The sequence below is a fragment of the Pyxicephalus adspersus genome, chromosome 1 (assembly GCF_032062135.1).
Source record: "Pyxicephalus adspersus chromosome 1, UCB_Pads_2.0, whole genome shotgun sequence".
NCBI lineage: Eukaryota > Metazoa > Chordata > Amphibia > Anura > Pyxicephalidae > Pyxicephalus > Pyxicephalus adspersus.
The window spans coordinates 88593980-88621194 of NC_092858.1; the positions used below are offsets into that span (position 1 = coordinate 88593980).

The 27215-nt window shown below is 36.6% G+C and overlaps 1 protein-coding gene across 5 annotated transcripts; it reads left to right on the plus strand.

The window, feature by feature from the left end:
• Window positions 1-26761, plus strand: LOC140335125 (CYFIP-related Rac1 interactor A-like). 5 transcript variants are annotated; one of them, XM_072417553.1, is made up of 12 exons: window positions 1-82; window positions 7692-7755; window positions 9623-9703; window positions 17607-17728; window positions 19400-19505; window positions 19753-19889; window positions 20665-20742; window positions 20829-20945; window positions 21108-21187; window positions 21788-21914; window positions 24723-24793; window positions 24880-26761. In XM_072417553.1, the coding sequence occupies exons 3-12, from the start codon at window positions 9634-9636 to the stop codon at window positions 24941-24943; spliced, it is 972 nt and encodes a 323-aa protein (XP_072273654.1). In that variant the 5' UTR covers window positions 1-82; window positions 7692-7755; window positions 9623-9633; the 3' UTR covers window positions 24944-26761. The 5 variants fall into 5 exon arrangements, with proteins under 5 accessions (XP_072273654.1, XP_072273647.1, XP_072273639.1 ...); XM_072417546.1 differs by having other exon boundaries at window positions 25-82; window positions 7692-7861; XM_072417538.1 differs by lacking the exons at window positions 1-82; window positions 7692-7755 and adding exons at window positions 7794-7861; window positions 15813-15892.
• The last annotated feature ends 454 nt before the right edge of the window (window positions 26762-27215 follow it).

Consider the following 27215-nt stretch of genomic DNA (forward strand, 5'->3'; position numbering starts at 1 on the left):
TACAGAGACATACACATACACACACAGCCTCACTGTGCTGCTGACTCTCCTATCCTCACATGCTCCTGCTGCTGGCTGTGGGGTGAGTGTGCTGTATGTGTGCTATTAGGAGGCAGCAGGGGACATTGCCCATACTTTATTATATCTATGTTCACTTATATCTATGTTCATTGGACAGGCATTGTTAGACATAGTCCTATTATTATGTGTGCATGTATTTAGTTAGCATTTATTATCACATGTCTGCAGTATGTCTATGCATGCACAATAAAAGCACTCAATGCATGGTTTACATATTGTCATTTAAATATTGGGCAGATGACGGAAAGAAGCAAATTTGATTTAATTATTTGGCGTGTACAAAAATGTTTCAATAACTATCTGGGTAATATATATATATATATATATATATATATATATATTGCTGATGTACCTTGATGTATAATGTTTCAGGTTCACAATAGTGTAGAAAGTGGCATCAGAGTGTGTAGGACATTTGGAAATGTTTAGTTTGGATGCCGCATAGCAAACCTATCAGCTATGAACTGTGTCATACTAATTTCTCCCAATTGTAACCTTCAGCTTCTTTTCTTTCCATCCCTTCTTCTTCCTTTTCCCTCCATTTTTCTCTCCTTCACTTCTCCTGCCGCACTGTGCCTCTCCCCCTCCTTCCAATCTTTGCTCCCTCTAGTGATGCTGGATAATGGATTTGCACTGTGTTAGACACAGCTGATTCAGAGGGAGAGGCAGTGGAGTGGGAAGGTTGGGAGTTGTCTGCAGTGGTACCATGCCTGCACATAGTAAAGTGACCCTCTACTATGGCCAGCATGGAGGAACTTGGAGCATATGTGTCTTTTGCATCTTTCAAAGCTGATGTATATGAAATGTCAAACATTAATTTTATTGTTTAAGTAACGTGCAAGATGCTACATTTTATTATTAACATGTGCCAGATATTTAGTGCAATGCAGTCACCTTAGAGTGGAACTTTAATCTATTTTTTTTTTAAAAACAAACAAAATCTATAATTGTCAATGTGAAATGTTATTAGTGTATACGTTACAAGTAATGCAGCGAGCCATTCCATATGGATGTTCACTTATTAAAAATATTAGTTAACTTAGGTATAAACTCTCCATTTTTCTTTAGCTGGGGCAATATGCGCTTATTTCTGATTGTATGATATAGGATATCGTACATCACGTCTTTTAGTTTTGACAAAAATCTCTAAATGCTTAAAATGGGCAACCATTGGAAAAATAAAAAGATGTTTGGTCAGTCACTTTGTTTACTGCTCTGTGTAGCCAAATAAATTCTTCTTTGTAGAAATATATAGAGAGAATCCTATTCATTAGAGTACATTGTTAAACATTGTTACAAAATGCTAATGAGTTTACTAAAATGAATGCAGTATGGATCATCTGTAAGTTTGTTTCCATTACAAATGTATCTGGTTAAAAAAATGTGGATATTTTCTAGTTGTTTACTGGGTAATAAACGAGGACAAGTAATTGCAATATGGTATTGCCTACAGGAAACCCTCCAAACCTAGGCATGCTGGGGAGGAAATCTGATCAAAATGGACTATCAAATTCTGTTCTTGTATGACCAGTACCAGTGTATGTGATATCACAAAGCCAGCCTAGGCAGGTTATGGCTATGGCTAAGATTCAGAATTCCTTTATTTATCACAAGAGAACATGCTCCAAAATGGTGGTATCACATTTTGTCAGTATGACATGCAGGTGAATAATAAAATATTAATTTTTTCTTCTAAGCAGTAAATGTTTCAGATGCTGCATGCTGTGCTTGTCACAGCAGTAATAGTGGAATAGGGATTTTTTATTCATGTTCTGTTTACACAGATTGAGCGTATTGCCTTTCTTGAACACCAATGTACCCTACTTAGATGAGTAAAGTTGATGTTACTTCTAGGTTAGCTTTGACAACCAAGCTGTGTGTCACTTGTGATGATTAGTTAACAGATAGGAGGGCCCCAATCTTGTTAAAATTAAATCACATTACAATAAATTTTTAAATGTTGTCACACATACAGTATACAGTCCAACAGAAGAAAAAACAAACTCGGTGCAGCATATGACTCAAGCAGGTTTTTAAAGTTTTTAAATGATTTGTAGTCTCTTGTGTTGTATAACAAAAGGGATCAGCAAACCAAAATGCAAATATTACTAATTTTTGGGAAAGTAAAAGGGTTCAGTTAGAAAAGACACTTTTTCTTAACCACACATAAAACCATACCTCAAAGTAATTGACAATGACCTTCTCTTATTTGCTCCCTTTTGTATATATACATATACTAATGCTCCCTTTTATAATATATACATATACTAATAAACCTGGTTTGTTTTATCTCTATGAATTGATGTTGACAGAAATATTGTAAGCTGATAATTTACTCTTGTTACTATTTTTTGTAGCTCTTCTGGTGAACTACAGATCACCTTCCCCTATGTTTTAAAATTAAGAATAGTTATAAAACACTTCCTGTCCTAGGGTGACAATGCTGCTCCTCCACAGATACCGTAATGTAAGTGAACATTTCCCTAGCACAGAAATACTGGCAGGATCACCAGGTTAAAATAAGGATAATAGCCTTAACTAAGAAAATAAATTCAGACACCACGTCTATGGACCAGTAAGCTGCAATTTATTACATGTTTGTTCTTGAGTTTAGATAAGATTTAAAATAATCCTGTAATGTTCTTTTTGTAATGTATGTCATCACAGCCCACGCCAGCTGGGTTTATACATATATGTTTTGCGCCATTTGGTTGTAGGGAGGGAAAGTAAGAAGCCCTGTGTAAGCTTCAAATCACTAGTTGGAGCATACACAGTCAATAAACATATACCTGTCACATGCTATACCAGTAATCACCTACAATAATGTAAGTACAATACTTCATGCTTACTGGCTAGCATTGTGTGTTGCTCACACCCCACAATTCTAGTAATTCACAGTGCAGTGTTTCTTAGACACACAACACTACTTCACCAAGTTACATGGCAGGAGTTAAAAGTCTTGATGAAGGGCTCCAACATGGCATGGAAATGTTACTTTGCAACATGATGTTTCTTGACATAGTAAAGGGAACTATTTCTACAAAATCTCAGAAGGTAGGTTTGTGAGGTCTGTCACTTCAAAAAAGAACATCAGATTTCACATGATATTTTTTACACCTTTTACACCGCAAGCATAATTTAGTATGAGATTTTCAGATTTTTGCATAAGGCTAGTCTGGTTTAATTATATTTTAGCTGAAAGTGGATGGAAGGTTAGGTCAAGGTCATCTGTTAAGAACACTAGTAGCCACAGTTTAAATACCCTTTAAACCATACAGTATGTCCTTCCAATTCACCCCTTATAAAATGAATCGATACAATATCACCATGACCTCACACAGCCATACTTGTATGATAAATGAGTTGGCATGCTGATTAAAATCATGGAGGCTGCCTCTCAATGCTCCAATGATTTTGTTTGGGGAACTCCAAACATGAAAATTAGCTTTTATTCATTCACTGTATACTGTTTGTATTCAGTTGTCAGTAAAACTCAGTGGGCAACGTTAGAATTCTTACACAATAAAAACTTGTTCACGGGGTTTTGCTTCACACTGCTGTCTAGCTGTATATTGTAGTAGAGGCATTACAGCAGTGGTGCTTGTGAGCTTGTGAGCTACTTTTAAAATGACCAAGTCAAAATGATCTACCAACAATAAAAAGTTGGATTTAATAGAGTTTATTTTGAAAGGCAGGGTTCTACTATCTACTCGCGTTGCCTTTGCGATCTACCGGTAGATCGCGATCCACCTGTTGGGCACCCCTGCATTACAGCATAAAAAAGAATGCCAGATAAATCTCACTTTCAGGATATTAGGGAAGAAGGTATTGTTCTGCTTCAAAAGTAATACGCTTCTCTAAAAAGGAATGTAGAAGTGAAAGCTGGTAAATAAGGCCCTGCTTCTTTAAATAGTATGTCAAAGCATTGGGCAAAATTAACCCCTAACCTCCCCCTCCCCATCTAGAGCATTTAGTAGCATGCTTTTTCATTTTACTTTATTACTGTGTGGAAAAAACTGTTTTTACCTCTCCCTTCATTAGCATCATCAGCAGATTCATGCAGGGGCAGCACGTGGAAGCTCAGTTCCTACTAACACCCCTAGAACTACATTTTTAAAGCACCCTGTCCCTACACACAGTGTATAGTAATTGTTTTGTTTGATGGGAAATGACTTTAAACCAATGCACAGATGGACAGAGCGATACAGAAAGGGAGCTGATGTAGGCAAAACAGAAGAGCTGGTAACATCTTTTTGGGATTTCAGTCAGTGAGTAGACTGATGCTGTGGGATTTCTAAATAACTTAACAAACAAAACTCTTGTGACACCAAGTCAAGAGAAATAACTTCTGTTGTACTAAATTTATAAGTACATTTTAGGTATTGATGGTGCTGATCAGATAGTCCAGTACATAAGGTCTCTCTTGTACCCACGTTAAAACATACATCATCAAGGTATCTGTGCCAGGTTAGCACACAGTCCAGACAACCCAGATATAACTTTAACTAGTTTTGTAATATTACAAACATAACTCCTATAACTATTATTCTATTATTATTTCTTTGTTTTAAGAATTATAGGCATCATTATAAATGCCAGTTGTGAGCAAAGCTGCAAGGGGTAATTTTAAATAAGGTCCTAAGTTTAAAAAAAAGAATGATTTTGTCAAAACAAATAAAGCTGCTAGCAGGAACATCTACTATATCTTTTTCTACACCTGGGTGCCAGGCCTTTCTGAATGAGTAAGTCAAATATCTAGCTTGCCTTTTCTATTCCAGCCAAATACATTCCTATTGGCAATTCAGTATAAAGGTCTTTCTTACTGGCCAAAAGAAATGAGATGAAAAAAAAGTAAAGCTCATCATCAGGAAGGCTCATAGCTATGCCTAACAAAAATGTTCTAACATTCAGGTATTCAGGCATAGAAAGGGTAATAAGGGCTACTAGGTGCTCTGCACACTTTACCTGCTACTTGAAATCAAAGGTTTCACTTTTAGCCTGAAACTTGGCACACATCATTTATTTTCTTGGGGGTGTAAAGCCTTGGATCAAATACGACTGCTTAACCAGACGCAATTCCCCAATCTATCACTATAGACTTTACCTATAGATAAATCCCCGCTCAGCCACCGATAAGTCCCCGCTCAGGCTAGTTGCACTGTTCCAGCACTCGGTTGCCCCCAAGACTTAGGTATGCAAGCAATCACCTCTGGTGTTACGTATATTGGCAAATCTGCAATCCCCCTTTTCACTATGCAGTTCAATATAAGCACCATGGGCAAGAATAGAGTCCATGTGGTACTGCAGGTTAAAGCAGAAGGAATATTAGAAAGCCCTAATCTTATGGGAACCTAAGGCTCTGCGTAATATGTTGGCGCTAAATAAATACTGGCTAACAATAATAGCCAGTAAGTCTGCTTGGCAGACAGGTCCACAGTGATGGAAAAAGCTAGCTCAAGTCCAAATTGTTAGGCATGAACAGGTAAAAAAAACTGGGCCAGGGTCATACTTGGAAAAACAACAAGCCAGGAGAGGTATCCAAAGGGCAGAGAAATCTCACATAATTCAGGCAGAGGTCAGTCAAGGTGGCAAACAGGTGAAGGGTCAGGTGAAGCTAGAATCAGCAACAAGTATGAAACAATAACGTACCCACAGCAGTACAAGAATGAATCCCTAATATGAGCAATTAGCAATCAGCAGCATTGAAAGGACAACTACTTGCTGGAGGACTACAGGTAACAGCAAGGCATGCAAAACCCAGGAGTGCACAGATTTTCTTTGCTGCTGTGAGCCCTGTTTGGACCAGTGACTAACATATCGCCAACAGAGGCTAAAGAGAGTATACACACACTTACTGTGTGAGAAGAACCAGAATGCAGAGTGGCTGCTGTCTATTGCCATGTGCGATTGAACCGTGGGGCAAGTACTGACAAGGGGCTCATGGTGAAACAGCAGAGGTTATCAGAGGGTACATATAATAAGTTTCTACATTCCAGAGCAAATTAAATTGATCTAATTAATGCCCACATAATTGCATCAATCCACATTGTTAAAACTCACAAAATATCTGAGGGTACTATTGTAACATGCTAACATTTCTGATGACAACTATTTCCAGAAAGCAAATTCCAAAATTATTTAAAGCATTTTAGACAAAAAGTACTTTACAATAAAATATAGTATAAAACAGTTTTTTGCACCAGAATTTAGGTATATTACAATGTTACACATTTAAATGTAAATTAGCCAAAACTTTGAATTAGGTCAAGCAGGTATAAATGAGGTGTTTTTATAAGCCTTGTGGATGCCATGGGAGTCATGGGTAGATTCCTGGCACTTTAATTGTGCTTACAGACCATAAATAGCAGCCATAGGTGGCCAGATTGGGCTACAAATATTACCATTTACTAGTGCTTGTGGATCAAAGGTTAATAGAACTAATATAAGGTTCTGGGGAGTTCAGCAGTTTAATCTTAGAACAAAATATCCTTTCAACAGCCACCACCAACATTTAAATACTATGTGTGATATGGGAATAACATGATTGGCTATATGGAAGTTTCACAGCTATGTTCTTCAGGAGCCTCTGCGTGCTAAATACCAGTAATTTCACACAAGATAAAGTTTTCTATTACTTACCTATTTTTAAATTTTTTAGCTATGCTAAGCGTTTTTCCTAATTTAACATTTTATGGTTCTGTTTTGTTTGTAAAAAACGTAAGTTATTAGTAGCATTTCAATCTAAGTACAAAGGGTAGAAGATCATAAAGATCATTGTGTTATTTTGAGCTTCACAAACCTCAATCTTTTTTTTCAAGCTTGTCACCATTTGCTAAACTCCTGTCCAGACAGGAAGCAGTGAAAGAGTGACCCCAGTAAAATTAACAACTAAAGAACAAAAAAGGTGCTCTTAACTGCACAAGAAAGTCGGTGGTATGGATTTTAAACAAATAATCTTGCTTTCCAACATCAATGCTTGAATGACATAATACCAACCTAATCACCAACCACTATCTGAACAAATACATAGATGCGGTACTAATAAAGTTCTGTTCCTCTGATGAAGCCTATTGGTGAAACGCGTTAAGGACTGTAAAAGTTAAAGTGTATCATTACAAATCATGTTATTACTGAAATGTCATTTTTTTGCATTTTGCACCCATTTATTGTTTTGTGATACATTTCTATAATATTGTATAATAAATTGCAACAAATTGTTTTTTAACATATATTGTGTTGTTAGTGTTGATATTTGGCACCTTTAAAACCCATGCAAACTTTCCCTGTTGGGGAACGAAAACCCTTTTGCTAAATTCCTGTCCAGGTTATCATCTAGTTAACACAGAAGTGCAATGTTTTATACAGTAAATACATAGCATCCCCCACTTTTGATCCAATGCCAATAAATCATTATATGTATTATATTTGTGTAGAGGCTCCTCCTCGCCTCTTTCTCAAATGCTATTGAGAAACTCTTTCCATGTTATGTGGATTTAGGACTTAAAAAAGGATGGTGTACTGTCATTCGCCATAGGCCACTAAGTAGTAATGAAGTATTACTGAGTGATTGTGGTTATTCACATGTCTGACTTTGGGTACTTTATTTGCAGTTTTCAGTGCTGATGAAGTGACTCCAGGTGACTGCTCCAGCTGCTGGTCAAAGAGCTGTAATTGGTGAGAGAGGGATGGAATCCATGAGAAAATAAGACACTGGCTCATTGGAAACATGTCATTCCATTAACCCTGGCATACCTTAGAGATTCATCACATGCTGAGATCAGTGGGTATCAGTTCCCTTGCAATAAGTTTTTATGCTGAAATGACCTTGTCATTAAATTATTACACAGAGACTTAATCTGTCAGACCTGTAACAGTAACAGAAAACAGGTGTATTAATGTTTCTGTGTAGTTAGAAAAAAAGACACACAAATATTCTGAAATGTATTCTTGTAGCTTTTCATGTGTGTAGTGCTCCCCTATACCTTGTTTGCACTAATATAAATATAACCTAAATACCCAAAACGAATGGTCACAAAAATACATTTAGTATTGTTTTACATGTCATGGTCTTCCCTTGGAAACCATTTACATATTTCTTCAATGCGTATCTAAAATGATCACAAATGCAAAGATAAACTTTGTGTCTTGCTAATGCTGGATCTTGTGCGATCAGACGATTAGGCCATTTCACTAAAGCAATGTTTTTTTTTTTTTTAAGTTTGTGATCCTTATTCATATATAGTAATCTTTGGATCCAGAAACATGAACAGAATTTGACTGTCCTCTAGTAAGGTTTAGCTGCGTGCAGTATGTAAATTTCTCGATCAATATTCTCTGCTCTTCATGCTTTTTTAATTGAAAAACTCTGATACTTTCCATGAGAATCTGGTGAAGCTATGACCAAAAAGACAGACACAGGTTAAAGTGTTAGTCGTTCTCATTGCCTGTAGGCTACCTGTAGTTGATTTTCCCAGTACGGACTTAACATTACTTGTTTAGTCCTGTGTGGAGGCAACTATCTTGGTGGAGATGCAGTGCTTTGCTTCCTCATGACAAAGCTGCCTCATTGGTGAATAGTGATCTAATGACAGCTGGGGTAATATTCAGGAAGTGGCAAAAGAGCAGAAGTTAAAAATGAAGTTGAGTGATCCATGTAATGCAAGTCCTCTGGTAAAATGTCCTCCCTAGCAAGTTTCTAGGAGAACAACGAGCAGCACAAAAGTGACATTTTTAAATCTTAGTCCAAAGGCAGCTTTAGCTATGAGTCTAAAGAACGGGAGTGCCTAGGCACACACACTTACCAGGAGGTGCAATACTGGAAAGAATTCTAGACAAATTAAATCTTTTTGGGACTGCTTTTGGCTACTGCTTGGGTTCTGCTCAGGCACAGTTACCATTTCTAGGTGTTCACTATAAGACCCTCATAGTTTGAGTCCAGGTCTACTTTAGTATACTAATGTCATATTATATTAGATAGATCCACCAACCATTCTCTACCAAAGACAGCCTTCATTCAAATCCTTTCATAATAAATATGTAAATATTTTCAAAAGGTATTATAAATCAGGTATCCTAGTGTTGTTAAAGCTTAGGGCCAGTTGTGGTTTACAGGTTACTGCATGGAGACTGTGACAGCATGTATGTGCCTTGGAAGAAGCCCAGGGTCTCACACGGTCTCTTTATAAGGTGTTTGTATATCAACACAGATATGCACAATGAGCTGATTGCTGTCTGTTACACAGGAAGTGTGAGGAATACAAACTGACTAGCAGCTTCCTTTTGCTGCTCAGAAATAGACAAAAACAGAAGTGGTAACATAAAAAACTGCATTTCCGTGAACAAAGTATAAAAGAATCTTACAACTTTAGAAACATGTAAGATTGGGCGCTATATGCAGTTAATATACTTTATATCTATGCTTTTATTACAGGACAACCAGCCACCTCTCACTCTCCATAACACTGGGGATGTCAGAAATGTATGCAAAATCTATGTATATATTTTTTCTTCTTTCTATAATATTTTTTCTTCTTTCTTTTAGGTCGACGGGTCATGGGAAATCTTATTAAAGTTTTGGGAAAAGATTTAGAGAACTGTCCACATTTTTTTCTGGATTTTGAAAGTAAGTTGTTTGTAATTTGTATGATTTCTGTAAATATCCCAAGTTGACTGACGAAAAAAAGGATTAAGGGAACCAGATTGACCATTGTGGCTAAATAGGTGGTACGTTGCAGGCTTCAAACAGTAGCAATGTCTTTTTAATGCAATACAAACTTGGGTTTTTTAAATCTACCTGCAAAGCTAAGCCAACCATGTAAAGTGCAGTAGGGTGACGTATGAACTGTTATGTGTACTGACAGAACTAGTAACAAATGGAGTGTAAATGAAAGGAATAGAGTATGTAAAGGAAAGGGAGTGCCTGAGGGAAATCATAGAGTTTAATACTGACTGAGATCATGCATAAAATGTGCAGCAGCACCCCTCAGCACTCTATAACACATACAGTAAGAGAACAACAGGGGACTAATCATTATGCAAGCAAGCTAGGCATGTGTTTCCTTTATTTTTTCAATAAGAAATCTTTATTTGTACTTTTATTATTTAGTCTGTATTTTTCTCTTCATGCTGTTTACTAACCAACCATCATTTTCAAAATGTTATAAATTAAATGTATAAATTAAGTTATTGATTTTTTGAAATAAACATGTAGTGTCCCCATTTAATATTATTAGGAAAACCTGCACTGAACTAGTACAATGATGGAAAATGTCCTCTCTGTCTTTTGATCACTTCTAGAATAATGACATACCTAGTAATTGTGACATTTTTACGACCAGTCCTAATTTAATTGTAGAATATATGAACTATACAGTAAGCAGTCATATCCTAAAATAATACCGTATTAATGGTTACATTTACTGTGAAGAAAATATTCCATTACAGTCTTTAATCCCAGCACAGAAGACATTCTGACTACGAGGCTTAATACACCCGTGGTTTTGCTTGTCACAGTCTCTGCTCACATGATTTGAGCACACTGATGAGATAGTTCTGCTGAGTGAGGGAAATCACAAGGTATTTACTTCTTGGTGAAGGGGGAATTTATAAAAGGAACCTGCCTGTGAGAAGGAATTATTATTCAAAACTGTATGTATGAGCAGCACCTTATGTGTATAGTGGAAACCCAATATAGCACATTAATTAGCACATGTATTTTAAAATAGTAGTTGCTCCAGTTCTGAAACTTCAACCAATCAACTTCTCTACTTTGTATGTTTTATATCTGAAGCAATGCTCACCATGTGAAAGTTTCGCACAGATAAGTGTTCGTATGTATGTATCTGTTCTGGATAAATATGTTCAAATATCTATTAACCCCCTTCTCACCGTTTTTATGTTTTTGATTCATTTCTTCTAAGCTTCCCAATTTGAGCTTTTAGTCTTTTTACCAGTTACTATAAAATATCAATCAACAAAAGTCTTCATATAATATATAATTATAATTTGTATAAATAATGCGCATTAAAAGAATATGCACAGTAATTTAATGTTTTAAGAAGAGAAAGTAGTTAATTTTATTAACACATTGTAAGAACAGCTTATAAAGTAGTAGACATGCTATGTTGACACTGGGTATGAGGTTGCAATTTGCCTACTGCTTTCTCATGCCAGAGAACTGCTGCTCCTGGGGAGAGGCTACATGTAGCTTCTCCCAGCAGCAGCCCCATAGAGAATGAATAGGGTGGCAGTAAGCGGTACTGGTAGCAATTACAGATGCCAGCTGTCAAATTTGCAGACGTTGGCTCTTCATGAACCAGTGCTGTGGTGCCAGTGACTGTGTGGATCGCAAAGTGCCAGCTGCAGAGGGCCGCATGGAATCCATTGATCATGAAGCAGGTCTGATCCTGCCCTTAGTGGTCAACAGCCTTAAGATTATAAGAAGTTGTTCTTTTGCAGCAGTTGTTGGATTGTGCCATTTGTATACCGTCCCACAGCATGAAAATGGAATCTAAACTTTTAGTCCCTTTGTTCTATGTATATACTACTCTCTGGTTTTTACAGAAAGACTCTATTACTCCTTTTTCCTGCTTGTAAAGAATGACTACTAATGTACACTCAAGTGTGTCTTAACTTTGGCTGTCATTACTCTTTTTGGTTGTCCTTCCACTTAGCTGAGCCTCCTGATGAAAAAGAAAGTGTAACTTATATCTGTGCTCGTCACAGTAAATAAAAGAAAAATATGGAAAAACTCTATATGTTCCCTGTATGTCCCAACTAAACCCCCAAAAAAGAACATGGCATATTTCTAAAGCTATCAAACTAATTAGTATAAATTCCAAGTATTATGTATAAAAATGAACTTTACAAATTCAAAAACCCAAGCTTTGCACCCACCCACACAGCTGGGACTTCTTGAGCCTTTTAGTTTCCCATTATCAGGGGGAAGTCCTACAATTCCTCAACACCAAATCCTGTGACTACAAGTTCTGTCTTCTTGTGCAAACACATGATCCACTGTAATGCAGGGTTGCTACAAAATGCAGCGTCTCATCTATTGATCTTGCTTCTTTGCTTATAATGTGGTCACGTCTGACTGACCCTCTTAGTGACTGAATTCAGAAAGGAGGAATTGGGTGTAAGTGAGGAGTGCAAACACATTATCCCACTTTGCTTCTACATACTGTTTGTTTTCACTAATGAATTTGATTGCTGGTGTGTTTATCTTTCATTTTGGGTTTAGTTGGACTTTAACTTTCATGGTCTCTAAAATGTTATGTTTTGTGTCTGCTGGAGCATGAAATTTGATTGTTTTTTCTATGTTACAGTCTGTACATGCCATTTACTCTCTGTTTTGCTTCAGTCTTCATGTAACTGTTTATCTTCATAGCACAGCACCAGTTCTCTTCACCCTGGTTGACTAGAATACTCTTTTCCTCACAAACCATGATTTCCTACTCACAAAGTGTCCAAACCTGACGCTATATAATATTAGAAAGTGTTGGAAACAATCAAGTTTTTGGATTTATTCCGTTGTGGCCTCCTATGCGTTTACAAATCTAGGTAGTGATCATATGTTTTAGTTTTGAATTGATGAGATAAATTATAAGTTTGTGCAGTCTATTGCTAGGTTATGCAGATGTCTGCAACCCCTATACTTATTTAGTTATCACAATTAAACAATTTAGTGGCCTGTATGAGTGAACAGACTGAACCCAGGCTTCATCATTCTGTACTTTTATAATTAGTTTTTAAGGCTGTTCTCACACTTGCTTTGTTAACCATTGACTGTTTTTTAGAAATTCAAGAACATTTGAACATAGATTTCCCTTTTCTTGTGGTGTTCCCAATTAGATCATGTAAAATGAAATGAAAAAAGAAGAAGTAGAAACACAGCAACATTCTGAGTTTCAAAGCCACATTCTTGAAGCGGAAATCTTATAGACTGGCAATCAGTGACTCATCAGTCTGAAACATTTCAAATTTAGAATTAGGAATAGATTAAAAAAAAAGAATTGGACTGGGTCAAATAATTTAAGTTACTACAAGTCTTTATAAAACTAAATCTTGAACTTTTTAAATATGTCTGAATACAAACTTACATAGTAATCTGAATTATTTAACCAAGTAATGAATAATTGGTGAAATATTAGCATTTAAATACTTTATATACAAAATTAGCTTAATCAATAGTTTCACTGTGTGTCAAGCACAAAAATTATGATAAAAAATGTAATAAAATCAGCAGTTTCAGTGAATCACAATATTGGATGCAGCACAGTTCCTGCCTGTGAATATCTCCAGTGTGAGGGAAGTCTCCATTTAGACAGTAATCACCGGAACAATGGTTCGAATCCAAAACTTTTTCCCTTTAATTCTGTGTTGTGAGTTTAACTATCTCTTTTAATCTGAATGACAGTAGTGACCACAAGTCTAAAGAGACGTACACACTTCCAATGGTTCTCGCCCAATAATCGGCACAAGGCCGATATCGGACAAGAATCTAAAGTGTGTACAGCGTGTGTCGTTAATTGTCCGAACGTCCGTCCTGGCGGATCCACGGACGATGAACGACGAATAATCCTAATGCAGGGGAAGGGGGGAAGCGGGCAGCAGGGTGCCGCTCCGTCGTTCTCCCCTCTCCTCTGCATAGAGCTAAATGGTGCTGTATGTACGTCGCTCATTCATGCATCATGCAGTGCATAGTCGTTGGAAAGGATGGTGAAAGATCCTTTCCAACGACTATAATTGGAAGTGTGTATGCAAGTTAACAATCAGACAGCAAGAAAAACATCTCTAAAACTAAAGTAAAATACTGTAAATGTGCTGTAAACATAATATAAAAGGAAATTAGCTTGTTTCAGCTACTTGTAAGTATTTGCAGTTTCATGTGGTAACTGGTAGCTGGTTGATTATGGAACAAAAATAATGTCACCTGTGAAAATAGAAATACGAGCTGAGCTCCAGTCAAACATCCTAAAGCACAGGTAACATGAGAGCTGTTTTACAAGCCAAAGGATCCCTGTGTCCATCCAGTGCTAATATTCAGTAGAGGAGACCATTTAACTGAACAGTATAGGTGAGGTAGCAGGCTGATGAGCACATCTGCTTGTGCTTTTCTCCTATCCACATGCTGTTAGCACTGCAGCAGAGTTAATTGGCTCCTTCTGCGGATACTCCTTGTCCCAGTTTATGCAACTGGACTGCAAGTGGCTGCCACTAGGTCAAATTCAGGCTCGTATACTACCTGCATTAAAAATGTCTAAAAGATAAAAATGTAAAAATGTTTATAAAAATAAAAAATGTCATAATTTAAATACAGCTGCATATATTTGCTTTTAGTTCAATGTTTTCCCTTGTTACATATTATGAACCTAATACAAAAATTAATTTCTTCTTTCATTTGTTGTTGATCAAATACTTAATGTACAAATCAAAATGAACCATAGACTAAATGCTGCAGTATGTACAGTATGTTACAAAAGCATCCCAGTGTGATATATAACCTAAAAAATGTTTTGCATCCCTGAAAAGAGTTTGACGTAACCATGGATAATGCATAATAGTACGACAAATGCAGTTTACCTGCATTTGATGAGAGTTTAGAACGCTCATCAAATGTAGGTCAGCAAAATCCCTTTGACTTTTATCAAACATTACACATGGCAATTCGGAGGCTGTATTTAGGTCTGCTTTGTAATGTGCTGCATTTTTGTAGCAATATGACCTATAAAAGTGCACCTGAACTGCTGGCAAGCAAGTCATACACAGTCTGTTGTCAAACACTTCCATTTAAACACAGCTCTATGTGACTAAATGAAAAATACAGCATTTGACTAGGACATGTTTGTAGCTGATTTTTGTTTCAATATTAGATACAGGTTTTAATAAAAGGCTCCATACATATATGAGATAGATGTCAGTTTTTTTATAGCTGAAAATGATCTTTCATGATCGTTTACAGTGATGGATGAACAAATGAGCGCTGTATACACAGCACTGTTCTGTTCCATGAATAGAGGTGGGGGAGGATAAGACACTGGAACCCCGCTGTGCTCCTCTCCATAGAAAACATGGTGGTATCTGATTGGAGCTTCATTAATCTGGCAGGGCAGAGTGATGAATGACTTCTGGGGAATGCTGTTAACGCACCAGATTTTCACACGTGTGACCGTTCATGGGCGACAATCTTCTGATATGTTTATGAAGGTTTAAACAAAGGATAAAAAAAAGGCCCAGCTAAATACAATTATCGGGTCCCATTATCTTATCTCATTAAAATTCATATCAATTGTCTTTCATGGCAGTTTCTCAGTAAGACTTATGGCATGGCACTATGAATGTATTCTGTACAAACTTCAATCATGACTTGATCAGTGTCAGATTCTGCTAACAGCACTGCTATATTTGTTGAGGTTTGCTGATGACCTGAACAAAAACGAATAGGTTGATGCTGTTTTATATATCTCCCTTTGTGCTTCTGAGTTCCATGCCCAATGCAAATCCTGCAAACATGCAAACCTATAGAAATAATTCCTACATATGGACTTTCCATATATGTCTCCTTGATGGCTGCAGCCAGGAATTAAAGTGCTTTCAATGGTCTTGATACTGAACTATCCAAGTGAAATTAAGATAAAGCATTTTGTATTACTCTTTGAAGGCAACATTTTCCCAGGTGATAGTACTTTCCCCCACCCATCATTCCCTCATTTTTGTCTTTCTTTTTCCAGGTATCAGATGGGGAACCTTCTAAAAGTCTTGTCTTATAGCGACCTAGAACAGTGTCCCACTTTTTTCCTTGACTTTGAACGTGAGATCACTTTAATTTTTCCATGTTTCTCTTTTGATTTCATTATACTTTTAAGTTTGTTTTGTTTTATCATATATTAAATTATGTTCTTTTGTATAGATTCATCTCATTGAGTTTAGCTCCATAGAAATTACATTCTACATTTTAGAATACTATTATTTACAGAGAGAATGGGATGTGCCATGATTAGAGCTATTGCATGTTTTATGTGTCTAACATTTCATAAATTTGGTTTTAAAGGTATAATAATTTGAATAATTTGTGTAAAAAAACCTCTTGGCCACTAACAGTGTGTAAAGTTGCTCATACATGGAGAATGATATGAAATTGTTTTCTATAATCTTACTGTGTACGTAGTAAAATGATTGTAGTCAGGAACATTCTTCACCAGTTTACCACTGCTTCTACTAATACAACAAACAATTTACTACTGATTTCCCTGGGTATGTCTATTGATGTATTTACAAAGCTCAGTGCTTGTGCTGGGAACATTGTAAATACATACAGATAATTCTGCTTCCATGTGGCTTCATGTAAGATTTTTTTTTAATTCTACTAATGTTAAATTTCAAAATCAGAAATGGGCACCGTATGGTCAGCTTTAGTCACATTGGCCACTGGTATTTTAAAGATTGCTTTTTAACATTGCAAATGATAAAGAAACCGATGGGCCTTGTCTGGTAAATTTAAAAAATAAGTGCACCTTTGTAAAAAAAAAAAAAAAAAACACAAGCCACCAACCCGAAAATCAGAATTTTTCTATATCACTTGCTAATGCAAATGTCTTTTGAAATGAATAGAAAGTGTCAAAAGGTAAAGAAGAATACATGTTGCAATGTCTTTCAAAGATATGAAAAAGAAGGCATTCCCTGTGAACCTTCATGTTATTTGTTTATGTCTGTCAGTCCAAGCTAGTTTAGGGAGTATGCATATGCAAAATGAGTCTGGGAATGCTTTCTTATATGTATCTTCATATGATGTGAACTATGTGTCTGCAGATATTTGGGAAGATTTTCCCTGGGCTTGCTTGCATAAATGTATCATTTTATAATGATTAAAAAGTGTGCCTATTCTTTAATTTATTTTCATGGCTATAACTGTATGCTGGGGATATCCCTCAGAATGACAGGCATAGTGGACTAATCATTTTATCTCTTCATTAATATATGTGTGTTGTGGTGTGGTAGTGTACTTCTCGTATACCCTGTGCTTACAATATGTAGCAACATCCAAGACCTGCAATTGTACTTACCTAATTACTATGCTCAATGTATGTGTCTGTGTATCTAAAGTGCATTCTTTATAAGATGAAGGTGAAAAAGCATTTGGTTGTATGTATTTTATTTTATTTACAACGCCTTAACGCGAGGTTCTGACAATGCTTCAAAACTAGGCAGAGACAAAACCTGGTAGAAAAAGAAATGATTTGTTAGAAAGAATCATCTCAATGAAGAAAAATGTATTTCACAGAGATTTTATTTGGTACTGGACCCACACTGAATATATATAGGGGTTCCTACAGTATGTTTGCTACTTTCACTCACAGTCGTTAAAAATGTTATGGAAAATGCTAACTATGTTCAATGTTTCTCTTAGAAAAACCTGTATTTTTGTTACCACACTGAATGGGTTGTAATAAAATTGGTTGTAAAAAAAATTGCTAGCTCTGTGGTCATAGGCACGTTCACTCTCTGTTTATGTTTGGGAATTTTAGATGCACAACCCACAGAGGCAGAAACAGTAGTGTGGAATCAAGTCAACTCTGTCCTAGAAGAGGCCCAGAGTATCCTGGCTGAACTACAATCATACCGAGGTGCAGGACAAGAAATAAGACAGGTGAGCTGTGCCCTGCATAACTGATGTTCAATAATGCTTATACACAAGATCAAGTCTATTTAGTAAAACTGCACAAAGAATAATGTTAATGTGCAAAATACAGGAATACAAAACCCATTTAGATGTAGGTTTACCAGAGTCAGACCAGTGTAAATAAACAGTTTAGCAACCATTCTACTTTAATTATTAAAAAATTGCTATACTGTAAACCTTCCATAAGGAACAAAAGCAGTCTCTTTGGCTGCCTTTCCTCATGTAAATGTACATTATAACATTTATGTAAACTTGCCTATTTTACTGTTATTATGTTTTTTATACAAGGGAACAAAGAATGAATAGACATTAATTTTTGATATCAGCCACTATTATTCTACTTAGATTTGTTCATGTTTGTAATTCTTCCTACAAAATAGGCCAGCAGCAAGCCAGATCAGGAGAAAATCCACATTATTATTATGCCTAATTTTACAGCAACAAGGTGCAAGCTACATTTACCCTATGCAATGTAGCAGTGAGGTGCTGAGTGTTAAAACACAGGTATGTGTTCCAGCACTGGGCACCAAAATGACACCTGCAAAAAAATCCTGGGGTTCCACAGACTTTTGGCTGGTCGATAAAAATGAAACGTTACCGATACCACTTTTTTTTATTCACTGGATGAACACAGTAACATATAATTTGCTGTAAACGACATCTACATTTCTGTTCATTTTCTTAGTTTGGAGTTCTATGAATACCTTAAATGTTTACTTAATAGTTCTCACATAATTCTCACATTGTACTTTTCTGCTCAAAATAACTTTGTACTTGCGCTAAATGCCAGATCTGCCCATTGGCATTTGATTTTGGCTTGTGTGTGTTTTTAAAGCCTCCTTTTTGCCCAGATCAACAATGTACTTGCATGCAGAGTACAAAATCAGTGCAGATGACCTATAAAGTTAACTTCTGCTTTTTTTCTGTGCGTGTTTGTAATTTTACCTTTGTCAAACATATCTTTCTAGTGTATTTTTGCAAAGGCTTAAGAGAGTACTAAATGCTAAAGTTTCATATAAACTTGTTTACTTATTTTTTACCTAGTTCCTGCAAGGTTTGTTTTAATATTTGGTGGCTTGTAAAAAGCTACCTAAGGAGGAGATCCTTTTTAGAGATCCTATATGTTATCACCTGGTCTCTTATGTATCCATATACCTCCGTGGAGGGACAAGTGTATACACTATTCAAAGTAGCACTAAATACAGAAAGAGAAATGGTATGTTCTCTGAAAGGGGAGGGGGTGGAAGACCAAGAATTTCAAGGCAATCTGTTTGTCTTGCTTTGCCCTGGCCCCTAAAAATCCTCATCACTATTATGAGTTGTCTCACTGGCCAAAAGGAATGTCAGGGAAGTGGCCAGGCAAACCTCAGCATCAAGAACTGTCTGTGTTGTGAGGGGTTGGTCTCCTTAAACTACCAAATCTGCTCAGAATAAATGTTATTTTAGGGTTATAGCAACCATGTGTCCAATACCTTACTACTTTCTTTTTAACCTCTTGTTCTGACAAACTTCTCAGCACTATTACAGATCAATGTGTAATAATTGTGGAGTAAATTTTTCTAGCTTTTTTATTCCAATTTCATACCTCCAGACACAATCATGTAAAAGTATAGTAAGTATTTCCTGTGTTTTATTCAGGCAATCCAGAACCCACTGGATCTACATCTACAGGAGGAGGCATGGCGCTCAGTGTGTCCCTTAGTAGCCAAACTTAAACGCTTCTATGAATTCTCTCTACGACTTGGTAATTTTTACATGATTTGTTCATACTCTAGACAAGTTCATGTCTAATAAATTCATTATAGTGTCACAACCAAACCTGGCATTCAATGTTATTGTAAATCAATGCAAAGGTTTACTTTGTTATGTACTTTCTACAAAATTATACTGCTGCAATGTAACATTCCTCCTATAAGATTTCCTTAGAAATTACACATATTGATGTCTGCAGTTTGCTAACTTCCTCTACTGGCAATATTTGTTGTCCATAGAAAATGCACTGCACAGCCTGCTGGAAGCACTTACATCACCACCATATGCTCCAACACAGCACCTGGAGAGAGAGCAGGCCCTGGCCAAACAGTTTGCTGAGATCCTGCATTTTACTCTCAGCTTTGATGAGCTCAAGGTATGAAATCACAATTAGGACATTTCTTCCCATGTCTTCAGAAATGTTTTTCCATTATACACTAAATTCTAAATATTCAATTATTGATTTTTTCTGTACATACTATCTTCAGATTGATTGTATTACAAATTGTGCTAGTGGAGGTACAAATGTGATGAAAGAATTAATCTATCAACACCTTTTGGGGTCGAAGTAGCTGAAATCGTTCTATATGTTATCCAAGGAACTGCATAATGTGTCAATGTTTTATTACTACAAAAATATTAATAATGTTGTAGTATACTATACATGTAGTGTCAGTATGGAGATAGGGCACATGACAAATATTTTAAGATTTAACTAATGATCTTGCACAACCTAAGCGCAACCCATTAAAGGGTCCTCTTGCCTCTATGAGTAAGGCAAAGTCAACCAAATGATTCTATGTAGGATCACTTTTTCCTTAAAGCATGTTACTGCATGACAAACAATAAAAAATAACAGGCATGTATTTACCTTGGATCAAACAGTTTTCTAATGGATGATACATATAGCTTCCTCTATCCTGTGCAAGGTAAAAAGGGAAATGTTTACAAATTAGGTCTTGTTCTTGATTCTGTCTTATTTAAGCATGTATACTTTCAATATTGGAAGGAGGAAACATCTTGCAGCATAACAGATTTCATAATCCTGCAAATTTCTTTTATTGTACACATTTAAATGAATATTTCCAAAAGTCAAAACAGTGCTTGTTTAACAGATTTTAATAAACTTTATCCATCTCTATTTTCCTTAGATGACAAATCCAGCAATACAAAATGACTTTAGTTATTACAGACGGACTGTGAGCCGCAACCGACTAAATAATTTCCAGGTAAAGGCTGTGAAATGATGCTTTAAAATTTCTTAAACCCATTTATGTTGATTTTTCAAAGCCCCTATTCTGTTTTACTACCTTAGGTGGATGCGGAGTGTGATGTAAACAACGAGATGGCCAATCGCATGTCTTTGTTCTATGCGGATGCTACACCTATGCTAAAAACGCTGAGCAATGCAACTACCAAGTTCGTCTCTGAGGTACAAATAATAAAATAGAAAAAAACGTTTGAAAAACATTGTATAGTTTCCCCTGTATGTGGTGTGTTACAGCAAAAAAAATAGAAGAATATGGTTGAATGCATGTTGTGTGCGATGATTGGAATACATATATTAACATGGTTTTCTTTTACACTTCTGCAGAACAAGTCCTTGCCGATTGAGGACACAACGGACTGTTTGAGTACTATGGCATGTGTATGTAGGGTTATGCTTGAGAATCCGTAAGTATTTTAACACCATATGTATCCATCCTATGCCTACATCCTTTACTATGTTAATATGTCAATTTTTAGCTACTCAGAAAGGTCATTCTGCTACTACCGTGTTTCCCCGAAAATAAGACACTGTCTTATATTTTTTTTGGCTCCCAAAAACACACTAGGTCTTATTTTCAGGGGATGTCTTATTTTTCCATGAAGAAGACTACAGTACACATTTATTGTTGAAACCAGCATAAAGGACACACGCAGGATCAGATATCTGGAGCTGTCTCGGTGAGTACTTTTTTAATTTACCGGTATGTATGCTTTTATTTTCTTTTTCTCCTAGGTCTTATTTTCGGGGTAGGTCTTATTTTCGGGGAAACACGGTAGTTGTTAGTAGTTCTAAATTAGATTTTATTTTCTGGTTGACCTAAGTTTTAAGTCTGAAATTAGATCCTGGCAGGATTACCCCTGGATATGTGACATGCGAACTATGGCCTTGACGAGTTGCAATGTGCTCTTACTTTAAAAATAAAATAGTATTTTTTTATAGGATTTGATTTACATAATTTTCTTTTGTTTTGAGTTGATTTGTTGTATCATTGCTCCTTTTTCTAGTGGTTACCGTAGCCGTTTCACTAGCAACGAGACCTTGCTGTTCTGTATGCGAGTCATGGTTGGTGTAATCATCTTGTATGATCATGTACATCCTGTTGGAGCATTTGCGAAAACCTCTAAAATTGATGTGAGTATTTGAGTTTAAAACTGTGGTATAAAAATCTGTTATATAAAAGTGCCACAGTACAATGAAGTTGGAAGTATTATCTTTTTAAAAGGCTCAATAGTAGTAATGTCATACTTTTGCAGCTTCTGAACCGCTACTGTTCTGGCCATCATCCTGGCTCTCTAGCAGCAATCACTGACCAGGAACAAGTATACTGATAAAGACTTCTCACTTTACGGCAACTTTTCCTGAATACTTGTTTAGATCAGTGAACTGGATCATCGTGAATACCAGTTAATTACCCTACCTATGATGACCAGCAATGGTAACATTTATCCTTTTTAAAAATGTTTCTCAACACCCTCAAAAAAGCCCTGCACATTTTATCTTATATTCTGTAACTGTAATTTTATGATAATCAGTTACAACAGTAAATTAGGGGTCCAAAATGATGGCTTTTTATGGATGACAAATTCAGGGTTGTCACGCTGATCCTGTCCTTATTGTAAGTCATTGACTTATGAAGTATACGTAATTAGTTTTTAGACATTTCGTACTTTACTGAATGAGTGCTTATTAGTGTCTTAGGTCAAGTCAGGATCAAAGTCAGCTCTGGCAGATATCTAACTTCCACAGGCATTTAGAAAATTTTGTAACTTTGTAAACATATTTGAACAGACATACAAAAGATTTGCATTAAAAACAGTACCTACACCACCATCTGTTGGTCACTGGCTTAATAGGGTTAAAGACATACCGTATATCATATGGAAGGCATGATGTCTACTTATTCTGGGACAGCCGAGAAGTTTAATACTACCTGGTTCTTTTAGATCCAGTTTATCAACACCCCTGTCTTCACCACTCTGTCCTCACAAGATTTGTAGATCCAAGCGGATCAAGTTTTAGTTGACACTTAACTCTTGGCTGTATGTGTCAAGGAATGGTTTGTTGGACAATGCTGCAGTACCTGTGCTACCCCTCCCCCTACCTGTCCCCCTTTCTTCTTCTCATCTTCCCCCTCCCCCATTCTGTTTCACTCCCTTATTTTGACCCTACTATAGTTGTAAAATGTTACTGAGATATCCTGGGTTTCAGGTTTGGAAGTAATTTGTTTTTTATCCACCATTGTACTGTTCTTATGGCTTGCATTGATTGAACTGTTTATTTTTTACTGTGGACAAATATTACACTGGTATATATTCTGTACCTGGTTATGTCTCAATAAAAAGTTATATTTAAAAAAATCAAACAGTACCTACAGATAAAGCTGATTAATTTGAATAAAAACAAAAGAAGACATTACCTTTTAAATCATTTATTGAACACAATATGAATAGATGTAATGGTATTCTGTGGAATACATGTATAATTCATAGGTAATTCAATCACTGCAAGCCAGTCAGGATGTCAGGTGACAAAGCAATCTCAAATGTTAACATTTCTGTTTTTACTGTCATCAAACAACTCTGATTTTTATTTACAAGTCAGTAAATTGTTACAGAAGGCCTGGACTATATTCAATGGCTATTTATACTCCTACTAATTAATATTATCTTTGCATTGTCATGCAGCACTTTAGAAAGTTTAGTCAGCAAGGGCTTTTTTTCCTAGCACGCCGCCCATGCAGGTTAAATTACTGCAATATTGTAGATGTAATTTTGACAAACACTTCTGCAAGAAGTGCTCAATACATGGCCTTTACATGCCAACTTAGTGTGCCCCAGCTTTCAAGTTCGCCCCAAGAATGTTTCGAAAACTGTGTATTGCCCATTGTAATGTGTACACCACCACAGTGGTGCTCTACTATTGTCAGAGTCAGGAAACACTGGAAAAAGAGAATGGGGGGGGGGGGGGGGCTGTTGCACCGTGACCAACACTAGGATCCACAAATGACTGCTGCAACTATGCTGATATATTTATTAATGACTCTATAATGTACTACACAGTATAAAGAATGCAGTCGTTAGGACACTAGCGTATAGAGTATAGCATTCGGAACTATACCAAACAACATAGCACATAGAGTGAGTGATCAGCCCTAAGTAATGTACAACATAGTTTATATAGTATTAATTGTGAAATATAGGAAAATGTATATATTATACAACATTTATTGCTCAGCATCAACCTTACATTGGTGCTCAGTGCTTAATGTACCCCATTACATTAGTGATTATTGTTCGGTGTGCCCCCTTACGTTGGTGTCCACTTTTCTTGGTGGGCAGTTAGTCCCATTACAATTTACTGTCTCTCCCACTACTCACAATCAATAGTAACAAATGATCTTGGTGGTTAGCAGCATGCAGGCGGGTAGTGGAATAGCTGGTCACTGTTCTCCTACTTCTTTTTTTTCTGTCAGATAAGGGAAGAGAGATTAGTCCAGCCACTGAAGCAGCAAATCATATTCGCTCCCAATGATGACCACTGCCCAAACCTGCAGCTTATAGAAGCTGGGGGGAGAAGGGCACAGGAAGTAGTGGTACTTTTTTAACATGACAAATTGGTCAATTTTTTGTATATCACCTTCATTTCTAGGCAAACTTTGAATAAAGATTTAATATTTGCCCATTCAAATATGTTGAAAAAAAATCAACAGTTTTCATGCAGTGCACCTACTGTTTCACAATGCTGTATATTTGCACATTTGTTTCAAGTATCATCACAACAAGCACCAAAACTTTGGAAATAGAATAAATTACATCACCGTTATAAAATCAGTTACACTGAATATCTGTTTCACGTGAAGGTAACACACACACACACACCTTACACTGACCTGTATGCAGTTCTCTATATGCAATTCATGCGTGCCGCCTTTGTTTTCAGATGAAAGGCTGCATCAAGGTGCTGAAAGACCAGCCATCAACAAGCACAGAAGGGCTTCTCAATGCTCTCAGGTACTGTATGTATAAAAAGCACCAGCACAGATGGGTAAGTGAAGACAGTATGTTCAGTAACATCATCTTTTATTCTGTTCTTTCAGATATACAACCCGTCACCTGAATGATGACACCACATCCAAGCAGATCAGAGCTCTTCTCCAATGAGCTATTGTACGTGTCCCTTGCACTACCACTGCTTGAAACAAAAGATGGATCTGTGTCTAAATAAGTGGCTACTTTAGGTCTTCATTTAGGCATCCCTCTGCTGTGCAGAGACTGTGTACATCATGGGTCCTGTACCACTGCCTTATTTTGCTCTGCATTAATTTGCCATAGAGGATTGGCACATCATGCCTGTCCTAACAGGTCTTTTCCTCTTGTTGCTGTAGTCACTGTGGTGCATGTCATTTCTGTCTCTTTTTTTAAATAAGTATAGTTTTACATTATTTCACCTACATCATTTTCTTGTGTATATAGTTTACCTGAGAGTTTTATATAGGCTGTTGTTGCTGACCCCTACTTTCAGAAATGCTTGTACCATAGCTATCAGTACTTTCTGAATCCTATTACTGAAACCGGGGGAAGCCACACAACCTACATTTTTATATGTTCGGCGATAGCAACCTACATATGAAAATATATTTCCTTCAAAATTGCCAGGGAATCCCTTCCTAAAATCAATACCTTAGAACATTTTGACCCTCATAAGTTGGCGACACAGGGTACCAAATTGCCTCACTATGCAGGGATTTTAAAGCAATATCACAGCAATTTTAGGGCATCCATAGCTACTGGCTGGTCCCTGTCAAATAGCAAAGAGAAAATTTGGAAAACGCATATTATCCACTATTGGCCTTCTAGCCACCCTTCACCTTTTCCACCAAGGCAGTACCAGAAACCCTAACTGCACTGCCTGTCTCTTCTCCCTCCTTAGCTCTGTACTGAAAAAAAAATTGTCAGCTTGTAAGAGCAGAACGTTTTTGGAGCATTTTACTATTCTCTTTAGACTTTGTGCCCTGAGGGAGGTCAGATTGCACGTCAAACCAGTTTGTGGCCAACTGAAATTAATATATTTTAGCAAAGTTTTTTTAAAGGGTTAAAACTCCCCTCTGGCTTTCACTGCTGTCTGTGTTGTTAATGGTAAAAAAAAATCATTTTGTTTTAGTAACAATTTTCACTGGGTCAGAAAGGGTTGGAAAATTATGACTATACAGTTGCATAGGGGGGATTTCTATAAATGAGAACACTGGTTCTTTAGGATATCCTCTAACTTCCTAAAATGCCAGCAGTATCTCCAATTTGTAGATTACTGTTGATGTACACAGCCTCGTAATGTTTCATATAGCGCCTCTGTATTCCTCCATTAGGACAGAGTTCTGTGTTTTATCTTCCTTAACATCCTCCCCCTTCCAGAGTCCTGTGTATGTTTCATCTCTGATGAGTTTGATGCATACAGTTCAGTTATACATTTGGTAACTGATCTGTCACTATATACTGCACATCACCACTGCCTATTTGGTCAGATATAAGGACCATGAAATACCTATTCATCAGCCAGACAGGTGACTTACAATGGCTGGACAAATTTCCTCAAGCAGCGCTGTATTAAAAGTTATATGTGGATACTTACAAGCACATCGTGTCCAGGGCTAATGGTGCAATACTGGATGCACAGGAGGGAGACAAGGCTTGTGTACAGACCTGGAGCAAAGATACAACCAAAAACAAAAATATTGCACAAACATCTATCACCAGGTAGTAAAGTAGATTATGCCAGTCCCTCAGCCTGGTATTCCATTTGTAAATGTGGACACTGTATATACAAAAGTCATACAATGTAGTGTACTTGTGTCAGAAATGTTACGTTGTTTTCAGTGCTAAGGGGACATGCATATGGAATCACAAGACCTTTTTATCATCAACTGTCTCTGCAGTGATTCCTCTGATAAACCTGTCTCAATAAAACAAACTCTGTTCTGGTTAGTGCTTGTCTGAATGTTTTACTAGCTGGGAAAAAAAGACCAGCAGGAGGCAGAAAGTGACCTATAATACATGAAATGAGTTTCATTCTTCCGGATTTCAACGTCTGTTCAGGTTTTGCTTTGGTATCTGTGAAGCTAACCACATTTACAATCTGACTGTACATCTTGCTTTGGATTTCTCAATGACTATGTAGCGCAAAAGCCTGCTTAGATAGAAATTGATTGGATAGTTAGGGAGGTTTTCATATAACATGATTTTGCATATCTAAAACACAAAAAATGTATAAAATATGCCATGTTAAAGGCAAACAATAGAGATTAGTTTGATGTGAATATTATCAGTGTATGTTATGTATGCTTTCAAACCTTTTTTTATGCATTGTATGTAGGTATATCAGAACATTATTATACCAGCCAAGCAAGTAGCATTACCAACAATGGCAGGCACCTATTTT